At 40.6% G+C, this 18682-nt stretch overlaps 1 protein-coding gene and 1 non-coding gene across 2 annotated transcripts; both read left to right on the plus strand.

Moving 5' to 3' along the window:
* Positions 1-260: 260 nt before the first annotated feature.
* LOC131246609 (uncharacterized) lies at positions 261-3981 on the plus strand. Its single transcript, XM_058246905.1, has 5 exons — positions 261-540; positions 1061-1097; positions 1506-1611; positions 2239-2349; positions 3705-3981. Exons 1-5 carry the CDS (start codon positions 276-278, stop codon positions 3822-3824), a joined length of 639 nt encoding a protein of 212 aa, XP_058102888.1. The 5' UTR covers positions 261-275; the 3' UTR covers positions 3825-3981.
* A 1976-nt stretch (positions 3982-5957) lies between these two features.
* Positions 5958-6030, plus strand: TRNAK-UUU (transfer RNA lysine (anticodon UUU)). Its single transcript has one exon. It is a non-coding gene; the product is annotated as a tRNA-Lys (tRNA).
* Positions 6031-18682: the final 12652 nt, after the last annotated feature.

An 18682-nucleotide genomic window follows, 5' to 3' on the forward strand; every position in this document is an offset into this window, starting at 1 on the left:
GTGGCCAAGCTCAAGCCCAAATCTTGAATTGTTTACATCTGTCTACCGCAGATCGGGCTTGGTCCCATCTTTCTGGCCATTGGGCCATGGATGGGCCTAAATTCAGGCCCAGTTTTAAATGGGCCAAACTCGGGCTGACCTTGCGTAGGCCCATTTACAGCCATACTCTTCAGTTCAATACAATTATCTGCAGTGCACATTTTCTTTAGCCATTCATTTCATTCTAGTTGTGCTCACATTCCATATTTTGCAAATTTAGTGGAGTCTGGTGTTCTATGCAGGAAGTTGATGATCTGACGCTCAGGAGATTCCTACGTGCCCGTGATCTTGATATTGAGAAAGCTGCTTGCCTATTCCTCAAGTACTTAAAATGGAGGCGGGCCAATGTCCCGGAAGGTTTCATTGCTGAGGCTGAGATCGAAAAACAGCTCTCTGATAAGAAGGTGTTCATGCAAGGATCCGATAAGAAGGGTCGTCGCATAGTAGTTGCTTGCGGCGCTAAGCATTTCTCCTCCAAACGGGATTTAGATGAATTCAAGCGTATGTTTTCTTGATGAATGAAGCCTTGTAATTAGAAGAATACTAATTGCAACTGGCCCCACGAGATGGTACAAATGAGTTTCCATGGGGTTGGACGGGGGTATGTGTACAAGATCAGGAACTTTGATTAGCGTACCCCGCTGGGGACTAGTTTGTTCAGTGTGACCCCCCACAGCTTGGCCCAACAAACCATAAACATGTGTGGCCCACCTTTCATTGTTACAAATTGTTCATATGGTGGGACCATCAATGATGGGAGATACCAAAAACTCTCAATCAAGGCATTCTAATCTTCCAATTGACCCCTAATTAAAATGTGAACCATCAGCTGTTAGTATCCATCTTCAATGCACCAGCTGGATAGCTGGATCAACCAATTGTCAAGGCATTGGGGTGTGGCCTGTTTCAAGTTGGGAAGCACCAAATGGACAGCTTGGATGGTTTTATATGTACAATGTCAAATATTAATGTCTTGAAGACTTCATTTCAGCTGATAATGAATCTATGATTGTCATTACAGGTTTCGTAATATACACTCTGGAGAAGATATGTGCCAGGTAATTTCTTCTGTTTTTATGAGGAATTATAGAGTCCCATTGCATTGGTTGTGTATAATTTCATCACGTACCATTCATCTGAAGTGGGGCCCACGTTAGGTGTCCACACTCTGAATGTGATGTCCCAAAACTCTCTCAGTGGCTTACAAATAGATAGTTAAAACAGATGACAATAGTCTGGAAGGAAGGCCAATTTTTGAATGGGTAAGATCTTCCAATGTCGAAGAATTTCGGGCATCCTCTATCCATGCTTTGGATCACCAAACCATGGTCAACTTGTTGCAGACCCCATACTCCCATTTTAAGATCATAGTTTTATACTTGATGAATGACTTCAAAACTTAGCTGAGTTGACTCGATGCCAAGTTACTTAAGTGCTCTTTCATTAAAATGGTTTTGTCATTGTAGTATGCCGAGTGGACAGGAAAAGTTCATTGCCATTGGAGATCTCGAAGGGTGGGGATATTCCAACAGCGACATCCGTGCGTATGTAGCAGCTCTTGACATCATGCAGGTTTGTTCTTCTTCATAATTCTAAAACTCGCTGACTCAACTTGGGACTCAACAAAATTTTGATCAGAGTCACTGGGAAACTCAGAACCGGAACTGACTCAACATCAACTTGGGAAGACTCGACGGGTTGAATCGAAGACTCGCCCAAGTCAACTCAACTCGACGTGACTTGAACTGAGTCACTCATGTCGCAAACGTGTTATTATTATTATTATTATCATTATTTGTTTTTTTATTTAAACTTCCCCCCTTCCCCCACATACTCAGGCACGTACACCCACCTCCACACTCTCATGCACTCGCACCACAAGGGGTGCTCGAACCCGTGATCTTGTGCTGAAACTCCAGAGAGTCTACCACTGAGGCATGGCAATAGCACGATCTCCAATACATAATTACTGTTAACTAAAATGAGATGAAATCATTTTTTAAGTGGCAGCCAAACAGGATTAAGGCTTTTTGATTGAGTACTCAGATTCCTTCGCTCACAGGGCTGGGCTGGTGGGCCATGGACACACCGACGGATCCATTTCCTTTGGTCTTTACCTGTTTATGGCCTTCTGTGGTCTGCTGCTGTAAGTGGGAAGTGTCATTCATTATAATTCCTATAATGGATTGATCATTGCAGAATTACTACCCGGAAAGGCTTGGAAAGTTGTATCTTGTCCACGTACCTTCCATATTCATGGCCGCATGGAAGACGGTGTACCCATTTATTGATCAGAACACCAAGAAGAAGGTACGGATTCTGTTTTTTAATGGGCCCACATATACTTTGATTGAATTGGTTCTCGGGGGAGGCGGGACCCACATGTCCTAGTATCATCACTCATTGGTGCCCTACCTTATTTTAGCCCTGCCGGGTCCACCGTATCATTTCTCTTCCATATGTACATTAGGTTTGGCTCATGGAGTTGTGATTTTTTATGCTGATGTGGCCCAAGTGGGCCTAAGGTATTAAGGAGTCGTTTGGTTGATGGCGAATGGTTGTAATCGGTGATAAATGGATGCAGATGGGCCAAAAAGGGTCATTTGGTTGTGCTAATTGGAATCAATTTCAAATGAAATGCAGCAAAATCAGGTGAATTGGAATCCTCTTAAAATGCTGACATTCGGATGCAAGTGATCGAAATATTCTAATTTTCAAAAGTGGGCCCACTTTTATGGCCCACCTAAGTCTCAGAATTTCCTTATTTTTGGTCTAAGTATATATTTTAATGGGCTTATTGCAATTATTATGTCAAATGTGACATATACTATTGCAATTATTATGTCAAATGTGACATATACTAATTTGGGATATTAAAACTTATGAACTTACTACATTTCAATTACAGGCATCCAAACATAAGTTTTGGATTCCAATGTATTAGGCATCCAAACACAGCTGAAGATTCCAATTCGCATTGATTCCATTTATTATATGATATGGACGGCAGTGTATTCCAATTACAAGCATTCAAACGAGCCCTAAGATGAATTGGGCCTACCCCACATCCCTGTTGAACTCTTCTAGCCGTCCCTTTGTAGTTTCTAGCCCACTTTGGCCTAACATCAGATACACCTACGTTGAAGGGCAATGTGGTAGATCCATTCCTACATTGGATGGTTAGGATCATCCAATGACTCTGATCTTTTGGGTCATTTGACTCATTTTGCTGGTTTAAGATTTTTTTTATTGTTGTAAGATAAACCTGAATATGGTGGAGCTATTTCTCCACTGTACAATTAGCAGGCGAAATGTCAATCTGGATCATCCATCTATTGGGCCTCATCATAGATAGCTCATGTTTCAAAAATCACACGTTATATAATCCTATCCATCACTTTTTCTTCACTTTCTCTAAATAAATATCAACCGTAGATGAGTTTTATGAACTCCACTAGCTTTGAAGGCTGCTCATCCAATGGCTAGGATCATCCACATTGTCTATTTTGAAACATTTCCATCCACAATAGGGACGCCTAAATGGAGGATCCGGATCGACAGATCACCCAGCCACAAGTAATATGGGTTGTACCGTGACCAGGCTCTTTTATTTATTTATTATTATTTCATCTTAACTTGTAACTGTTTGGCTTGCCACTTTGCAGATCGTTTTTGTTGAAAACAAGAAATTGAAAGCAACATTGTTGGAGGATATTGATGAGAGCCAAATCCCTCAGATATATGGTGGTAAACTCACGTTAGTTCCCATTCAAGATTCAACATAGTAGCCCCTCGCCTGTTTTTTTTTTTTTTTTGGGGTCCCTTGTAGCATGTCATATTGATAAGTGAATCAGAACCGTTCATTTTACTAACAATGCTGATGATGCATTATACGATGCCCTATTTGAGAATACTGACAGTCTGCTTGAGTTGGTTCTCTTATTCAAACGTTGGTTTGATGGGCCCCACTCTGGATGGCCTATTCACCATTCCCCAGAAGTGATGGGTCCCACCTGATGTGTGGATCAAGGGAATTGTAGAATGCTGATGCGTTGGAACGTGAATGGTGCCATGATCCATGATCCATTTCACACAAGTGGGACCCATGATTAATTGATCCACACCGTTGATCCAGTAGGTGCTTTGTGGATGGGGATTCCTTTGAACTCTTCTTTATGTTTGGACCATTGGTATGTTCTTTTCTGCTAGTCCGTCAATGTTGTAGGCCACTGATCCACCCATGGTTAGGAATTATTCCTGGAGCTGTACGCGAGTCGAGTTAGCTTGGTCAGCTCGCTCGACTCAACTCGGAAAAGCCCGACTTGCCTCAGATTGAAATTGGATTTGCACCGAGTTGAGCTGGATTTTGGAGCTCGAAAAATTTTCAGGCAAGCTTGACTCGACTCGGATTGAACCTCAATTCGAATTGACTCAGATCGAATCGAATTGGCTCAGTAACTCGGTTATTTTGATATTGACGCTGCTCACAATGTTTGATGAAATGAGTCAACGAAGTGTTGTTTTGTGTCTGTGCATTCTCCATGGGATTGGCTAGTTGCAAGGAATGGATAAGAAACAAATTACTAAAAAATAAACTATGTTATAAAATTACTCTCATATCTTGATTTTGATACTGCCCGCTAAGTGTTTGATAAAATACTTGTAAACTGCTGATACTTTTTGCATTATGTAAGAAATTAAAGATGCACTTTATGTGTTTGAGAAAATGACCGGGCTGGCCAGTCAGGCTCGAGGACTGAGCCATGCCAAGTTTGATATGGGGTTAGCTAACTGGTGTACATCTCTAAAATTTAGTCCTCCATTTCTCTTTACCCTTTTTAGGGTCGTTGCCCCCACCACAAGAGCTTTGCCGGTGTGGATCACCACTGTTGGATTGCAATTCAATGCAGGTGGGCCACTAGCACCTGATCCAACGGCTGCTAACCCAAACCACTGTTAGGGTGAATGGTTAGCCTTTTTCCCAGTTCGAAACTCTTGTAAAAGAATCAACCCCATCTAGGATTTTGTAATTCTGATGGGCCGTGGGCTTTCACAGTGGCCCATCTCCTGGTTTGTCCCAACTACCAACATAAGCTTCGAATCGCTCTTGGGTGAGTAGTCCGTTAACGGGTCCATCAAAGTACCCATAACAGGGCTAGCCACGTTCGAGTCTCATTCTTGAAGACCTAGACCCGAATCCGATCATGTGATGGGCCTTGGGGTTACATATCAAAAGCCCATCTCAAGGTTAGTCCCAACTCCCAACATAAGCCTCGAATCGCCCTTTAGCGGTTACGTTCAGGTCATATAAGTACCTGTAAGCGGGTCCGGGTCCGGTTCTCGAAGACTTAAGACTCATATCTGATCCAGTTCTGAGTGCCTGTCAAGGTACCAGTTGGATCTATGGATCCAAGTTTTGAGTTTAATTTTGGATCGAATAAGAACATTTACATGACCAAGCCCACTTGATGAATGGATTAGATTGCTCACACGTGCCAATTTAACACATGTGGAGACATAAATGGGCTCTCTTACATGCAATATTTTGTTGCTAAAATAATCAGATTTATATTTAATCTATATATACTAGGTTTATAAAAATCTAACTTGACTTAACCTGAAACTCAACCATACCCGATTGTATCCTGGTCTGAAAGGTTGAGACCCGAACCAGATCCAGTTACCTACCTGAGGTTGCTTATATGTGGGTCCGACCAAATTAGGACCCCATGCAATGAGATCCAATGAGGAGGTTTCTATCAATTTCAAGTTGATATTGGTTCCCTGATATGCAATCCAGACCGTTGCCCAGCTGTGGGGCCCGCTGATTACTTACAGCATGATAGCTATTGCAGGAGTGCTTTAGATGATATTGATATTCTTTACTAAATAGAAGAATTACAAACACTTAATATATAGCCGTCTTAGCTCAGCTGGTAGAGCGCATGGCTTTTAACCATGTGGTCGTGGGTTCGAATCCCACAGACGGCGATCGCTGTTTCTTTTGTTTTTTTTATTTAAAAAAAAACTTATATGTGGGTGAGACCCTGACGGCAGCGGCCAACCTCGATGTCTATGTCCACACGCCTTGCATCTGTTTTTCAGTTCGAATCCAACTATCTCGACCTTCATGGCTTTGGAAACCACATATGTAATAACCATTAGTCCTTTAAACTATTTCTCTTATAATGCTTGCATGTCAGATGACATCAACGCTGGAGTAACCGTCCCTTCTTCCAGAAAAGGACGCACTCGTGCCTTTTTTTTCTTTTTTTTTCCCTCCTTTCATTTCTTTAATATTTTACCTATTGGGACCTTAAAAAGTTTGTAGCTTAACTTTATTTGCTTTCTTTACTTTGCTAATGTTTTGTTCTTTTCCTTAGTTTTGATTACCTTCGCCCAATAGCTTAGCATAATATGACTTAACTTTGTTATATCTAGAAGTTCCCATGAATCCTCTTAAAAATTGCACAGCCTTATAAAGTAGAGACTGTGCGTTGCACTGGTGGAAAAGGGCGCCTAACTCCTTTATTTTTCGTACCTAAGGCTTTTACTTAGAATCCACGAGTGTAGACCAATTACAGGAGTCACTTGAGTTGGAAAATCTTATAATTCTCCAACACGTAAGCGATTCTATGATTTCTATTCGGCCGTAAATTTCGAAACTTCATTTGGCAAGTGACGACTCGAAGTCAAACGCATTTTCACCCTTGAGTTAACCCCACATTCAATCAAATAAAGCTATAACTGATAGATAGAAAAAATCAAGAAAAGCGTGGGCATTATTCTGCCATGCGTGCATATTCGCACGATGGATGGTGTTCACAGAATGACAACTTCACTGGAGATTTGCCGCTAGTTAATGCCCGATTTGAAACATGTGACTTTATGATGTAGAGCGGGTCGCGAACACTTTCATGTCCAAGATGGATCAGAGAAGGTCCGATTAGAGACAGAAGTCATCAAGCCTATTAGAACCTTAAAACAGACATATCTCGCAAACCGGAATGAGTTACTCGATGTACCATATATGATTTTGGAGTAGGACAAGCTACTTTAGCCAACCAACACAACTACGCCGGGTTGCCTATGCCAAATTTGCTAGATTCCATCATATTGACGACCGAATTATATGTTTAATTCCGTTTTTACTATAAATAATAAGTTTTAGTTTGCTTATAACTTTTCATCCGTTGAGCTTTAAGAGTTGTGTCCAACATGAAAAGTGCTTAGAATAATTATGAGAATAACGTGGTTAAACCACATATGAAACTTACTATAAAAAAGTAAATTTATTATTTATAATAAGTTACGAATTTTTAGGAGTTTTAGTTTTAGTTTGCTTCTAATTTCTTTCTTATTGCTTGGTATCCCTATTTAAAAGGTTGTGAACTCATTTATTTCAATCAATCAATTAAATTTTGAATTTATTAGAATTTATTTCTATTTTCTTGCTTTCTTTCCCCGTGGATTCGAGAAGTCTCTATGAGGAGTTCAGAGAAGATCCATGGATTCGGTGTAGTTATACTTAAGAAAGACGGTGATCGACCTCATCACGTTCATCCCTGCGTCAATTAGTATCAGAGCGAGAACTTCCCTCGGGCCGATGACAAACAACAAATGTATGAACCAAAATCTTGTGTACGGTAATTCAGGGATTCATTATCTTTTGGAAAGAATGGAAGCTTTCCACCGAGAGAGTCAGTTGACCATGCAAGGGCTGCAGATAACCCTCAACCGTATTGCGAATGCGTTAATTCCGCCACGAGTCCTATGTGATGCTCAACTGCCCGTGGTTGCTATACAATACAACCTCGATTTTCGTAGAGCACTACCAGTGGTGAATCTAGGGCTATACCAGATAGTGCGAGTTCTAGCGACTAGGACCTCGATGACGGCTTTGCCCGACAACCAGTCTATGGAGGAGATCGTTCCAGATCATATTGAAAGATAATATCAAGGTAAGGCCGAACTTCATAGTTTTAATGGATTATTATGTATAATACTCAATGGATTCCCCCCCCCCCCCCATGAGGGACATCAAACATCACATAAGCCTTATCCTTGGGGCTAGCTTGCCCAACCACCTTCACTGTCAAGTGAGTTACAAAGAATGTCAGATCTTGAAGGCAGAAGTGACGGATTTGATCGATACTAGTCAAGTCAAGGAAAGCATGAGTACGTGTATTGTGATAGCTCAAGAGTTTAATGTCAAGTACAAGAAAATAGCTAATAAACATCGACATCAAAAGTTATCTCAGAATTATGAACCAAGTCCCTTGAGTAATTCGAGAATGAGTTTTTTCCAAGCGGAGGGGTCTGATGTAGAACGTGTCACAGATACAATCTTACCACGGTTGGACCAAAAGAAGGACCATAAATTGATCATAACTTTTGATTCGAGTATCGTTACGGCGCACCAGACCGAGTATCATGAACTGAAGCAGCACGAGAACTCGACGACGAGTTCTTTTGAAGTGGAGGGAACTGATGTAGAGCAGGTCGCGGACACTTTCATGCCTAAGGTGGATCAGAGAAGGCCCGATCAGAGACGGAAGTCATCAAGACCATCAGAACCTTAAAACAGGCATATCTCGCATACCGGAATGAGTTACTCAATGTACCATATATGATTTTGGGGTAAGACGAGCTACTTTAGCCAACCAACCTGGCATAGTCGGGTTACCCATGCTGAATTTGTGAGATTCCATCATATCAACGGCTGAATTCCATGTTTAGTTCCGTTTTTACTATAAATTGTAAGTTTTAGTTTGATTATAACTCTTCATCTATTGGGCTTTAGGAGTTGTGTCCAACATGAAAAGTGCTTAGAATAATTAGGAGAATAACATGGTTAAGCGACATATGAAACTTACTATAAAAAGTAAATTTACTATTTATGGTAAGTTATGAATTTCTAGGAGTTTTAGTTTTAGTTTATTTCTGATTTCTTTCCCATTGCTTGGTATTCCTATTTAAAGAGTTGTAAACTCGTTTATTTCAATCAATCAATTAAATTTCAAATTTATTAAAATTTATTTCTATTTTCTTAATTTCTTTCCTCATGGATTCGAGAAGTCTCTATGAGGAGTTTAGAGAAGCTCCGTGGATTCGGAGTAGTTATCCTTGAGGAAGACAGTGATCGACCTCATCATGTTCATCCCTGCGTCACTTTACGATTTTCAGGGAATTCTCTAACTTCCATCGTTCTAGACTTTATTGGTCCAATGCTAACATACTAATGGATTAACCGGCTAACTTTTCAGTTTACACTAGTCCATTTTATTTTCTTATTCGTATCCTGCATTCCAGCGTAAACTAATTCCTTTTACTTTATTGCCTACATTCTGTATTCCAGTGCAAACTGGTCCATTTGCTTTCCTTATTGCATCCTGCACTCTAGTGCAAACTAGTCCTTTCACTATCCTATGAGCATCCTGCATTCTAGTGTGCACCACTCCTGCATTTCCATGACATTTCCATTTCGCACGTTCACTTTATATATATATATATATATATATATATAAAAGAAAATACAAAAAACTAAGATCGTGCAGTGAACCAAAATAGAAGATAGTAGCCAGTCTGCAACCATTACGCTTAAAAATTAATTACGGGTTCGCCACCTTGCCTAGTCAATGAACACATACCAAAGCATTATCCAAACTCGTGCACATGCGACCATGTCAGTCCAAGAAGATGCCTTGACATCTCCTCCATATTCGCCCAGGACACTAGCCTAGCAGCCCACAGTCATCCCATTGGTAGTCGATCTAGCCCTCGGCATGAGAAGGCTAGAAGATTTGTTAGCCCACCTTTTTCATAAAAGGGCCACCCATTCCGTTCACAATGCACAACAGCCCACCAGTCACATGGGTCTTTTTGACCCCATCATCAATCAATTCTAACTCGTTCCCTTTGAAGAGAATCGGATTCACTTCTAATACCCTTCGATCACAACATCTAAATTTCGATTCCATCGAAGGAAAGTTTGATCGATCAATTGAACCAACTATTTTCTGCCCATTTTTTACCATTGGAACTTGATTCCTTTATATAGGGCATTCAGTTCTTGGATAAGAGTATGAGTTTTTTATACAATAAAAACTTAGAAAATTCCCTACTCATTTTCCACATTCCAAACCTCTAATACCATGAGATGTAAGTCATCTTCCTCATGATTCGTCACTTGAAAGAAGATTTCAACTTTAATGAAGAAGATAAACTTAATCTCCACATTGTTCTAGAGGTTATACTTCAACCAATAGTCAAATTCTTATTTGAACCCTCTAAAACACCCATCTAGGTGAATCCCCTAGTAAATTACAACATTCACATATATTGTAGGAGATTCACCTAACCTCTCATCACATTGGTTACATCAATGTAACATTGCATGCAATGTGTTTGATCTTGAAGTAGAAGCATTTATAAATGATCAGTGTCTACGATCGATGAAGAAAAATGAGATTTAATTGAAGAACGGGAGAGCATCGATCAAGCAATTTAAGACAACGCATGAAGGGACTCAATTCGATAAGTGTCAATTAGTGAGTCCATACTCTCTTTTCTTTTGTAGGATTGATGGTAAAAATTTATAACCTAAACTCGATAGGTTATTGTGTAGGACCTAGGCTTTTGTGTAAAGTAGAATTCACTGGACCCTAGTATGTATGTGTTAGTTTCCATGGGAGCTTCCGATGGAAGTAAATGTAGGTCCCTTAACTAGGACCAAGATTGTTGATTAGCGGATAGAAAACCAACTAAAATCTCTTATGAAAGCCTCCAGCGGTAGCGTATGATAAGTAAGTTCTTATATATGCCATCGACACGAGTGTGTACGTGGTAAGCTCTTGTGTATGCCATATACATGAATGAGTACGTGGTACGTCATTGTGTAGGGTTGTAAAAGTTAGAGATGAACCTGATTTAAAACATCTAATAGTGAATACCGGTACACTTAATGAGAGTGCGTCCGTAAGGAGTAAAATAAGAAAACCAAACCACTATACATAATTTTATATTAATGTGTGATTTTACCACTTTTGTAATTGTAATTATAAATCGCGGTGGATCCCACAAAAGTTGTTGGCTGAGGTTAGTGGTCTGTGACACACCGTACAATCCGCTACCATATCGAAAGCGCAAATGGGCAACACCACGGAAGGATGCTCAAATGAACAGCCACATAAAACATTATAAAGTGAACGCCTACCTACCGTTGAAAACCTACAGGGGGCCACACAAGTTTTGGATCCAGCTAATAGTAAGGTTTTCCTTTCAATAAGGTCTGTATGACCTTCCTACAAGGTTGGATGACAAATAAACATCATCGTAGGCCTTAAGATGGTTTCAACGGTGGACATCGTTATTCCCACCGTTTCCTGGTGTGGTCCACTTAAACTGTGGATGAGCTTCAAATTTCGGCTTATGGCCTAAAATGAGATGGCAAAACGGATGGACAGACTGGATAAAACACATACATCGTGCTTGGCCAGGAGAGTCCTCACACCACGGAGCTCGGTGGTGGCAGTGTCATCACGCAATCGGACGCGGATTGGGTCCTACCCCGCCATCTCCAGCTGGGAACGGATAGGAGCTTTGAGTGGCCACCGTGATGTATGGGACTTATCAACACCGTCCATCCATTTTTTCGTATCATTTTAGCATACAATACCAAAAATTAGGTATATCCGAGGCTCAAGTGGACCACACCCAGGAAGCAGCAGTGATAATGATTCTCACCGTTGAAAATTTTCTAAGGCCCACCGTAATGTTTATTTGCCATCCAACCTATTCATAAGGTTACGTGGACCTAGATGAAGAGAAAACACAAATATCAGCTCCATCAAAAACTTCTGTGGCCCCTCAGATGTTTTCAACGGTAAGAGTTTAATCCCCATTGTGTAGTCCACTTGAACATGGATCTACCTCAAAATTTTTTATCTTATACCCTAAAATGAAACGAAAAAAATGGATGGACGGTGTAGATAAGACCCATACATCACGGTGGCCACTCAAAGCTCCTGCCCGTTCCCAGTTAGAGACTGGCGTCCCCCAGCAACGAGACTTTCCGGACACGATCCATCCAGATCAGGCCCTAACAAACCAACGGTCATGATAAGTGAACCACGACTGCAAGTGTACATTCTCCATCACAAAAGGACACAACAGACATTTCATACTTCACGAAGGTTAGTTTTGGAAATAAGAAGCAAAAGCAAAATCTCAGATCCTCCCTATCCCGATCTCGACACGTGGCGAAGTGGGTCGCGATGGATCCGAAACGTGTAAAGGTCAGAGTGGCAGATGAGAAGGACGAAATGACGTGTACAAGACCTCGTATCAGAGAGCCGCCTGCATTAGGACAGAGTCGGGTCTGGTCCGTGCCGCCGAGCCGCGTGCTGCACTTAGCGGCTCGGCTGCCGAGGCGGACACGGAAAGGGAACAAAATCTCTTGCATGCAGACGTGTACTGTTTTTTTGAACGAGGACTTACACGGTACTCGGGTTTCGTACTTCGCATCATACGCATGCCTTCCGAAATTGTATACGTGACTGACTAGATTTTGTATCCGTCAGTTTTCAAGTTACAAAATGGAAAGATCAGATTGATTAATCAAGTCTCATCTCTGATTCGTAGACAGTTGTTGGTGGAAATAGAACTGTTGGATGCTTTTCATTTATAACCGTCCAATAAATGGCTACCAGTATGATGTTCAGATAATCTTGTAAGCTTGATTTTTTATTATTTATGATACATATATACTGGGTAACATGGTTTGGACAGTTTTATTTGGATATTTGTGTGCCATGTATGTAATTTCTAAGTGCCTGCGTATCATCCATCACACTCTGCTAGAGTATTAATGTTTTTCTCTTTCTGAACGTGTTAAAGCGGCCGCTCTCAGATTCCACCATCACCGTCTCGTTACTGGCCCACACCATCTACACGTGTTAGAGGAATCAGAGGGTCCAATTTACACTTGTGGGGCCCACCCTGACGCGTGTGAAATTTATTGCCGTCCAACAGTTTTGGCACCACAAGTTCACTGAAGAATATATAATATTAATAAAAATAATAAGATAAACAGCTCCATCCAAAACACGTGTGCCTAAAACGTCTAAATTCAAGCAGTGTGGTCCACTTGAGTTTTGGATCGTCCTGATAACTGGGATCAGGTCATAACATGAGATTTATTAACGGATGGACGGGGTGGATATCGAACAAACATCACGGTGGGCCCATAGAGCTCCGGTTGCAGGCTCTTCCTACAAAAGATGATGTAGAGGATTCCGATCTGTTATAAGCATCTAATATCTCTCTTTGGGCATGCTCTATCCATGGGCCATATCATATGAACGGTATGGATCACACAAACAAGGGCTCCACTGGTACAAAATAGATGGGTAGGATAACTTCACTATTTGATGCAGACGGATCAAGAATTGCAGTGTCCGGATCAGAAGTAGAAGTGCAGATTTAAGAAAGTGGGTCCTCTATCCAAACCGTAGATCTTCTCTGACCCATTGTAAATGTGCAATTCCCTTCAAGTTTTCTAGATTAAACGGCGTCAAACCTTTTATGTGCTGGCCTGAAAACAGACGGTCAGGAGAACTCGTACAGCAAAAGTCCACATTCCTATATATGGGGGCCCATGGTTCAACTGATAGACCTTTTGGGGCCCATCTGAAAAATCGGATGGTCCAAAACCCCCTTTTGAGGGCCGACTGATAAATTGATGAGATGATAAGTACCGTGGGTGGTAGACTCTCAGGAGTTTCAACTCCAGGTCACGGGTTCGAGTACCCATAGGTGGTGAAACTCCACCAGCGTGGGTGTGTGAGGTGTGTGTTCGTGTGTTTAAAAAAAAAAAAAAAACAACGTACCGTAAGTGGTCCACTCTCAGTAAAAAAAATAAAAAAAATGGCGAAATATGGTAGGTTTGTGGCCATCCAATTTCCGACATTTCGTGAGCATCCCTTAATCATGGTGAGACCCATCAGATCATCGGTTTGGATGGGTGAAAGATGGCCCACGCATGTGGAGAATCCTGCGCGTCAGCGAAGTGAACCGTTGCTGATGATGACAGCAGCATTCCTCGTACGGGACAATGCCCTGCCAGCGTTTTTAAGTACGTCCTGTTTTTCATTACCTTGAAGTTGGACTGGGATTCGGTAGGGACCCCTCCACTACCGAGGTCGGTGCTATTGGGTGCTTTGTGGGCCCTACCATGATACGGCTTGCATACTCAATCAAACATCAATCCAACCGTCAAGAATACTCTTCATCCATATATCAAGCTTTTTCAACCGTTGACTTCAAATTCAACAATTTAATTATGAAACTGGTTGTTTAAGGTTATCATTCTAAGATCCAAACCATTCAAAGGGCAGGCCTTAACCTTTGATCAAGTTAGAGCCAAATCCTCATCCTAACAGGATTATTCAAGCCATCCATCAAGATGGACCCCACTGTCTCTCGAGTTATAGCCCACATGAGTTGTAGATCAACCTTATTCTCGGATCCATGGCCCAACTAGGCCAGAAAAAATGGATGGATGGAGTGGATTTCTTCTTAAAATCACTATCGACCCCACCTTAACTAGGTGTGCACTGGTGGACGTACAACCGCACAACGTCGATCGAGATTTTAAATCTGATTTCCTTCCCGTGGAAGATGGCTCAAACACGAGCCCGTGTTGTTTCCACATCAGCCCAGTAACTACCCATCACTAATCGAATTGGCCCACTATGGGATAATCCAGACCGTCCAAACTGTCGGTCTCACAAATCTGATCATGATGGCGAAGTTCGCACGGGTACCTCTGCTCATGCGTGCGCGATAACACGGACGAAAGCCATCCAACACACCAAAATCAATGTTCAAATCCTTCATTCCAAATCAGCGTCGATGATCTGATAGAGGTACGCTCCAGTTAATCTAAACCGTTCATTATAAAAATCATAACCATTCAACACAATCCCACATGTATGGCTGACGAAACCCAAAATAATTACAAGATTTCTTCGTGCCCAAAACAACATTAGAGTAGTTTTCACAATGGATTGGAGAGAAGAAAGAATAAAAAGAGAGATAGAGAGGAAGAAGAAGAAGAAGAAGCAGAAAGATAGAGCGTGTCAGTTGTTATCTAGTTTCACCGAGTCGAGATTGAGTCGACTCTTCAGGCCATTTGACTGTCGTTTTTCCAGTATTGCTGCTAGATTATATGGGCTTTCAAATTGGGTCGGGAAGGGAGTAGGAGAGTAAGGAAAGAGAAGGAGCAGATGTGGGGAGTCGCTGATTGATTCAACCGGGCCACCCCCTTGGGCCGACTCAGTGAGCCTCGCCGACTTCGGCATTGAAGGTGTCTGTAGAACTCATCGGCACGAGGTAGATGATAACAGATCTTCTCACTAACGGTCTTCATATTACACTCTTTAAAGAATATGTGACGTTTATGGGAGTTTTAAATCCCAAGGATGTATTTCAGTAGTGAGAGTTTTCAGTTTTTTATCCAATTATGTACAGACATTTCAGAGATCTCCTTTATATGCAATGATGTTTCTGTTATTCAGTTTATATCTTGCTTCTCCTTCAGTGTGCACTTTTAGTTTTGAGTAAATAAGACTTTGGTTTGTGTCTTGGTGATACGTTCAGATAGACCACTTAAAGATAGGCAAGTGTGATCACATTAGACATGCAATCTTCATACCACACCCCATATCTTTGATACATGTCATTGAGGCTATTGGTATTCGTGACCGTGATTCATCAAACTTCGAAATGTATAAATGTTGTGTTGGCTACCACAATTCAATATCTATAGTTTTGATGGACTGGATCTAATAAGCATTGCTCATAATTATCCAATGATATTGTTTTGAAATTTAGTATGGCGTCCATTGGGAGATTTCAAAAGCAAATACATTTTTCAAAATTGTTTTCACGAATAAATTAAAATGTTTTGTTTTCTTTCGGAGATTAGTGTAGCCTAAGTGGAAGAATGTAAGACTTCTTTCAGGTGGGCCACACATGATCATCGATTCAGATCTGACCGTTGGATTATTTAGATTAAGCAATTCACTTGGCCCCATTACAGTTGTGATAATTGTAAATAGGTTTGGAGTGAGACGCTTGAACCGCGGTCCCTATATATGGTTATTAAGCCGGATATGGAAACCTACAGTGTGGAGACCCTAAAAGAAAGAAGTGTGATGGGTAAGCTTCTAGCCTTCTTTCTTATAAATATATGTCTTAGTTCCCTCACCAACACAAGCGAGAAAACCCCAGTCTCATTGAAGGTTCTCCTAAAGGTGTGAGGTGCGGAAGATTAAGATTCTCGTCGGTGATATCGAGGCATTGAGAATGTCTTCCCAGTCAAGTATGCTTTCAGTTTATGTTATTGAATCTCCATTGTTGATACATAAACGATCCGTCAATTCCACAATATAGTTGTAATATGAATTTGATATGTTTTGGGCCCATTTATAATCAGCAACCTTTGAGGTTGTTATGGGTCAGCTCAGGAGTTTTTACAAGCGTTGGGGAAAGCCTTTCATTCGAGTTCGGGCTGAGTTGCATCGGGTTACCAAATCAAGTCAAGTCACACGAAGTCGGGATCATCTATGCTGAATCATATTCATTTAGAGTTAAGTCTATTTGTACTTCGTCTCATTTATTAGCTCACGTCCTAACATGATTGTGCGAAATCGATGAACAGCAGAAATTTCTCACAAACATCATTGTAAGCCCACTTAGGGGTGGTTTGACTTTTCATTTCACCAGTAAATAGCTGAAAATAACTAATTATTTCTCTTTATCTTGTTTGAAAGCAAGGGGTATTTTGTCTAAAAAATCAGTACGAAAGGAGTTAATTAATTTTGTTAGCCCCACTATGATGTATGTGATTTATCCAAGTCATCCATCCTTTCTATCGAAACATTTTAGGGCATGAGCCAAAAAAATAGGAGATCCAAATCTCAAGTGGGCCACACCACACTTACCATTGGGTTTAAAACGTCCACAATCGAAAGTTACTTCCTTCCTACGCCCACATTGGTGTTTATTTGTTACCTTTCTTTTTTTTTTTTTTCATAAAATCATATAGACATAGGTAAGGGGAAAACAAACATACTAGATTGATCCAAAACTTTTGAAGCCTTAATAAATTTTTAATAGTGTGCATTCAATTCCCACCGTTTCTCATGGTGTGGTTCGCTTTAGCTTTAGATTTGCTTCATTTTTAGGCTCATGCCCTAAAAATAATTAGCATAATAGATGGACGACATGGATAAGCCAAATACATCACAGTGGCCTAACATTTTTTGCATCCTTGGTTTGAGGCCCACCCTCAACTTCAACATTGAAAATGAAGAGGCACCAATTACATAGGTGAATAATTATTTCTTATTTATATGTATTTAGAAAAGGGAATTAAAAAAACAAACAGTCCATTAGCTTTTGACAGCAGCTCACAACACCATAATTCTTGTTCCACATTTCCTAGGCCAACATCTAAACATGATATTTGAAGCGATTAAAACTACCACCAACCACTTGATGCAATTAGAACCACCGCCCGAGGAACATACCACCAAAATCAAACATCCCTTGGATTTTAATGACGCACCAAAAATGTAATCATTGTGTACAATAAATAATAATTAAAAAAAAAAAAGATAATGGAGAAAACTCAATCACACACAATCACACATGAACACGAGATATATACGTGGTTCACCAATTGAGGTACATTTACAATTCAGCAAAGAAAAATCCATTATACCAATGAGAGATTACAAATATTAAGTAACTGCGTACATTCTTCAAGAATACAACATTACCTTCCTAAATTCAAGCTTAAAACATTCCACCATTGCAGTGCAAGCAATGAATCTTCTCACCTTTGAAACATAGAGGAGAAAACCTTGAAACACCTCTCTAGAAACATTAGAGTCTTCAATCAAGCCTTCAAGAAAAAAAAAAAACTCTCCTTTTAAAACCCTTGTTGTTCAAGAAAAAACTCCTATTTTTCTCTCCAAAATTCATAACCCTCCCTTAAACCCTGCATAGCTTATCCTGAAAATTTTAACCTCACGAGGAAAATATCAAAAATACCTCTTATTAACGTACGTGGAACATGAGTCATATATATGGTCTTAAGAGGTGAATAAACCCACTTGGGTGTCGTTATTTTAACAGTGATCCAATCCATCCTTGGTTTTTTTTTTCTACTGGCGCTCATGTTCCTTGCCACGGATGGGATGGCTCCTATTGCCTAACAAAAGTGATGTAGAAACCATGATTTTCCTACACAACCCGATGGATTAAAATTTTTATTGTACCTTTTCTTGCATAAACAATCACGACTGTCCATATTAAGGGACATTGCTGAAATGGTTAGCATTTGTCAAATCAGTATGGAATTTTCATTGTAGCCCGTGAGATGCGCGATTGGACCTAATGAACAGTCTAGATCAATGGACTGGATTGGGTCATTGTCCCAATGAGTATTGTAGCATTTTCTCTCGCTTTATTTTTACAGGTGCGGCCCACCCTATGATCATACGTGTCATTATTATTATCTACGGATAACATCTAAACTATGCAGTTCTGATCCCTCACACGTGTGCCGCGAATA

The sequence above is a fragment of the Magnolia sinica genome, chromosome 5 (assembly GCF_029962835.1).
Source record: "Magnolia sinica isolate HGM2019 chromosome 5, MsV1, whole genome shotgun sequence".
Lineage (NCBI taxonomy): Eukaryota > Viridiplantae > Streptophyta > Magnoliopsida > Magnoliales > Magnoliaceae > Magnolia > Magnolia sinica.

Excerpts from the sequence above, each read along its gene's own strand:
- LOC131246609 (XM_058246905.1), top strand. The coding sequence starts at position 276 with ATGCAGGAAGTTGATGATCTGACGCTCAGGAGATTCCTACGTGCCCGT. Across the intron at positions 541-1,060 it reads GGATTTAGATGAATTCAAGC|GTTTCGTAATATACACTCTG; the intron begins GTATGTTTTCTT and ends TTGTCATTACAG. Across the intron at positions 1,098-1,505 it reads CTGGAGAAGATATGTGCCAG|TATGCCGAGTGGACAGGAAA; the intron begins GTAATTTCTTCT and ends TTGTCATTGTAG.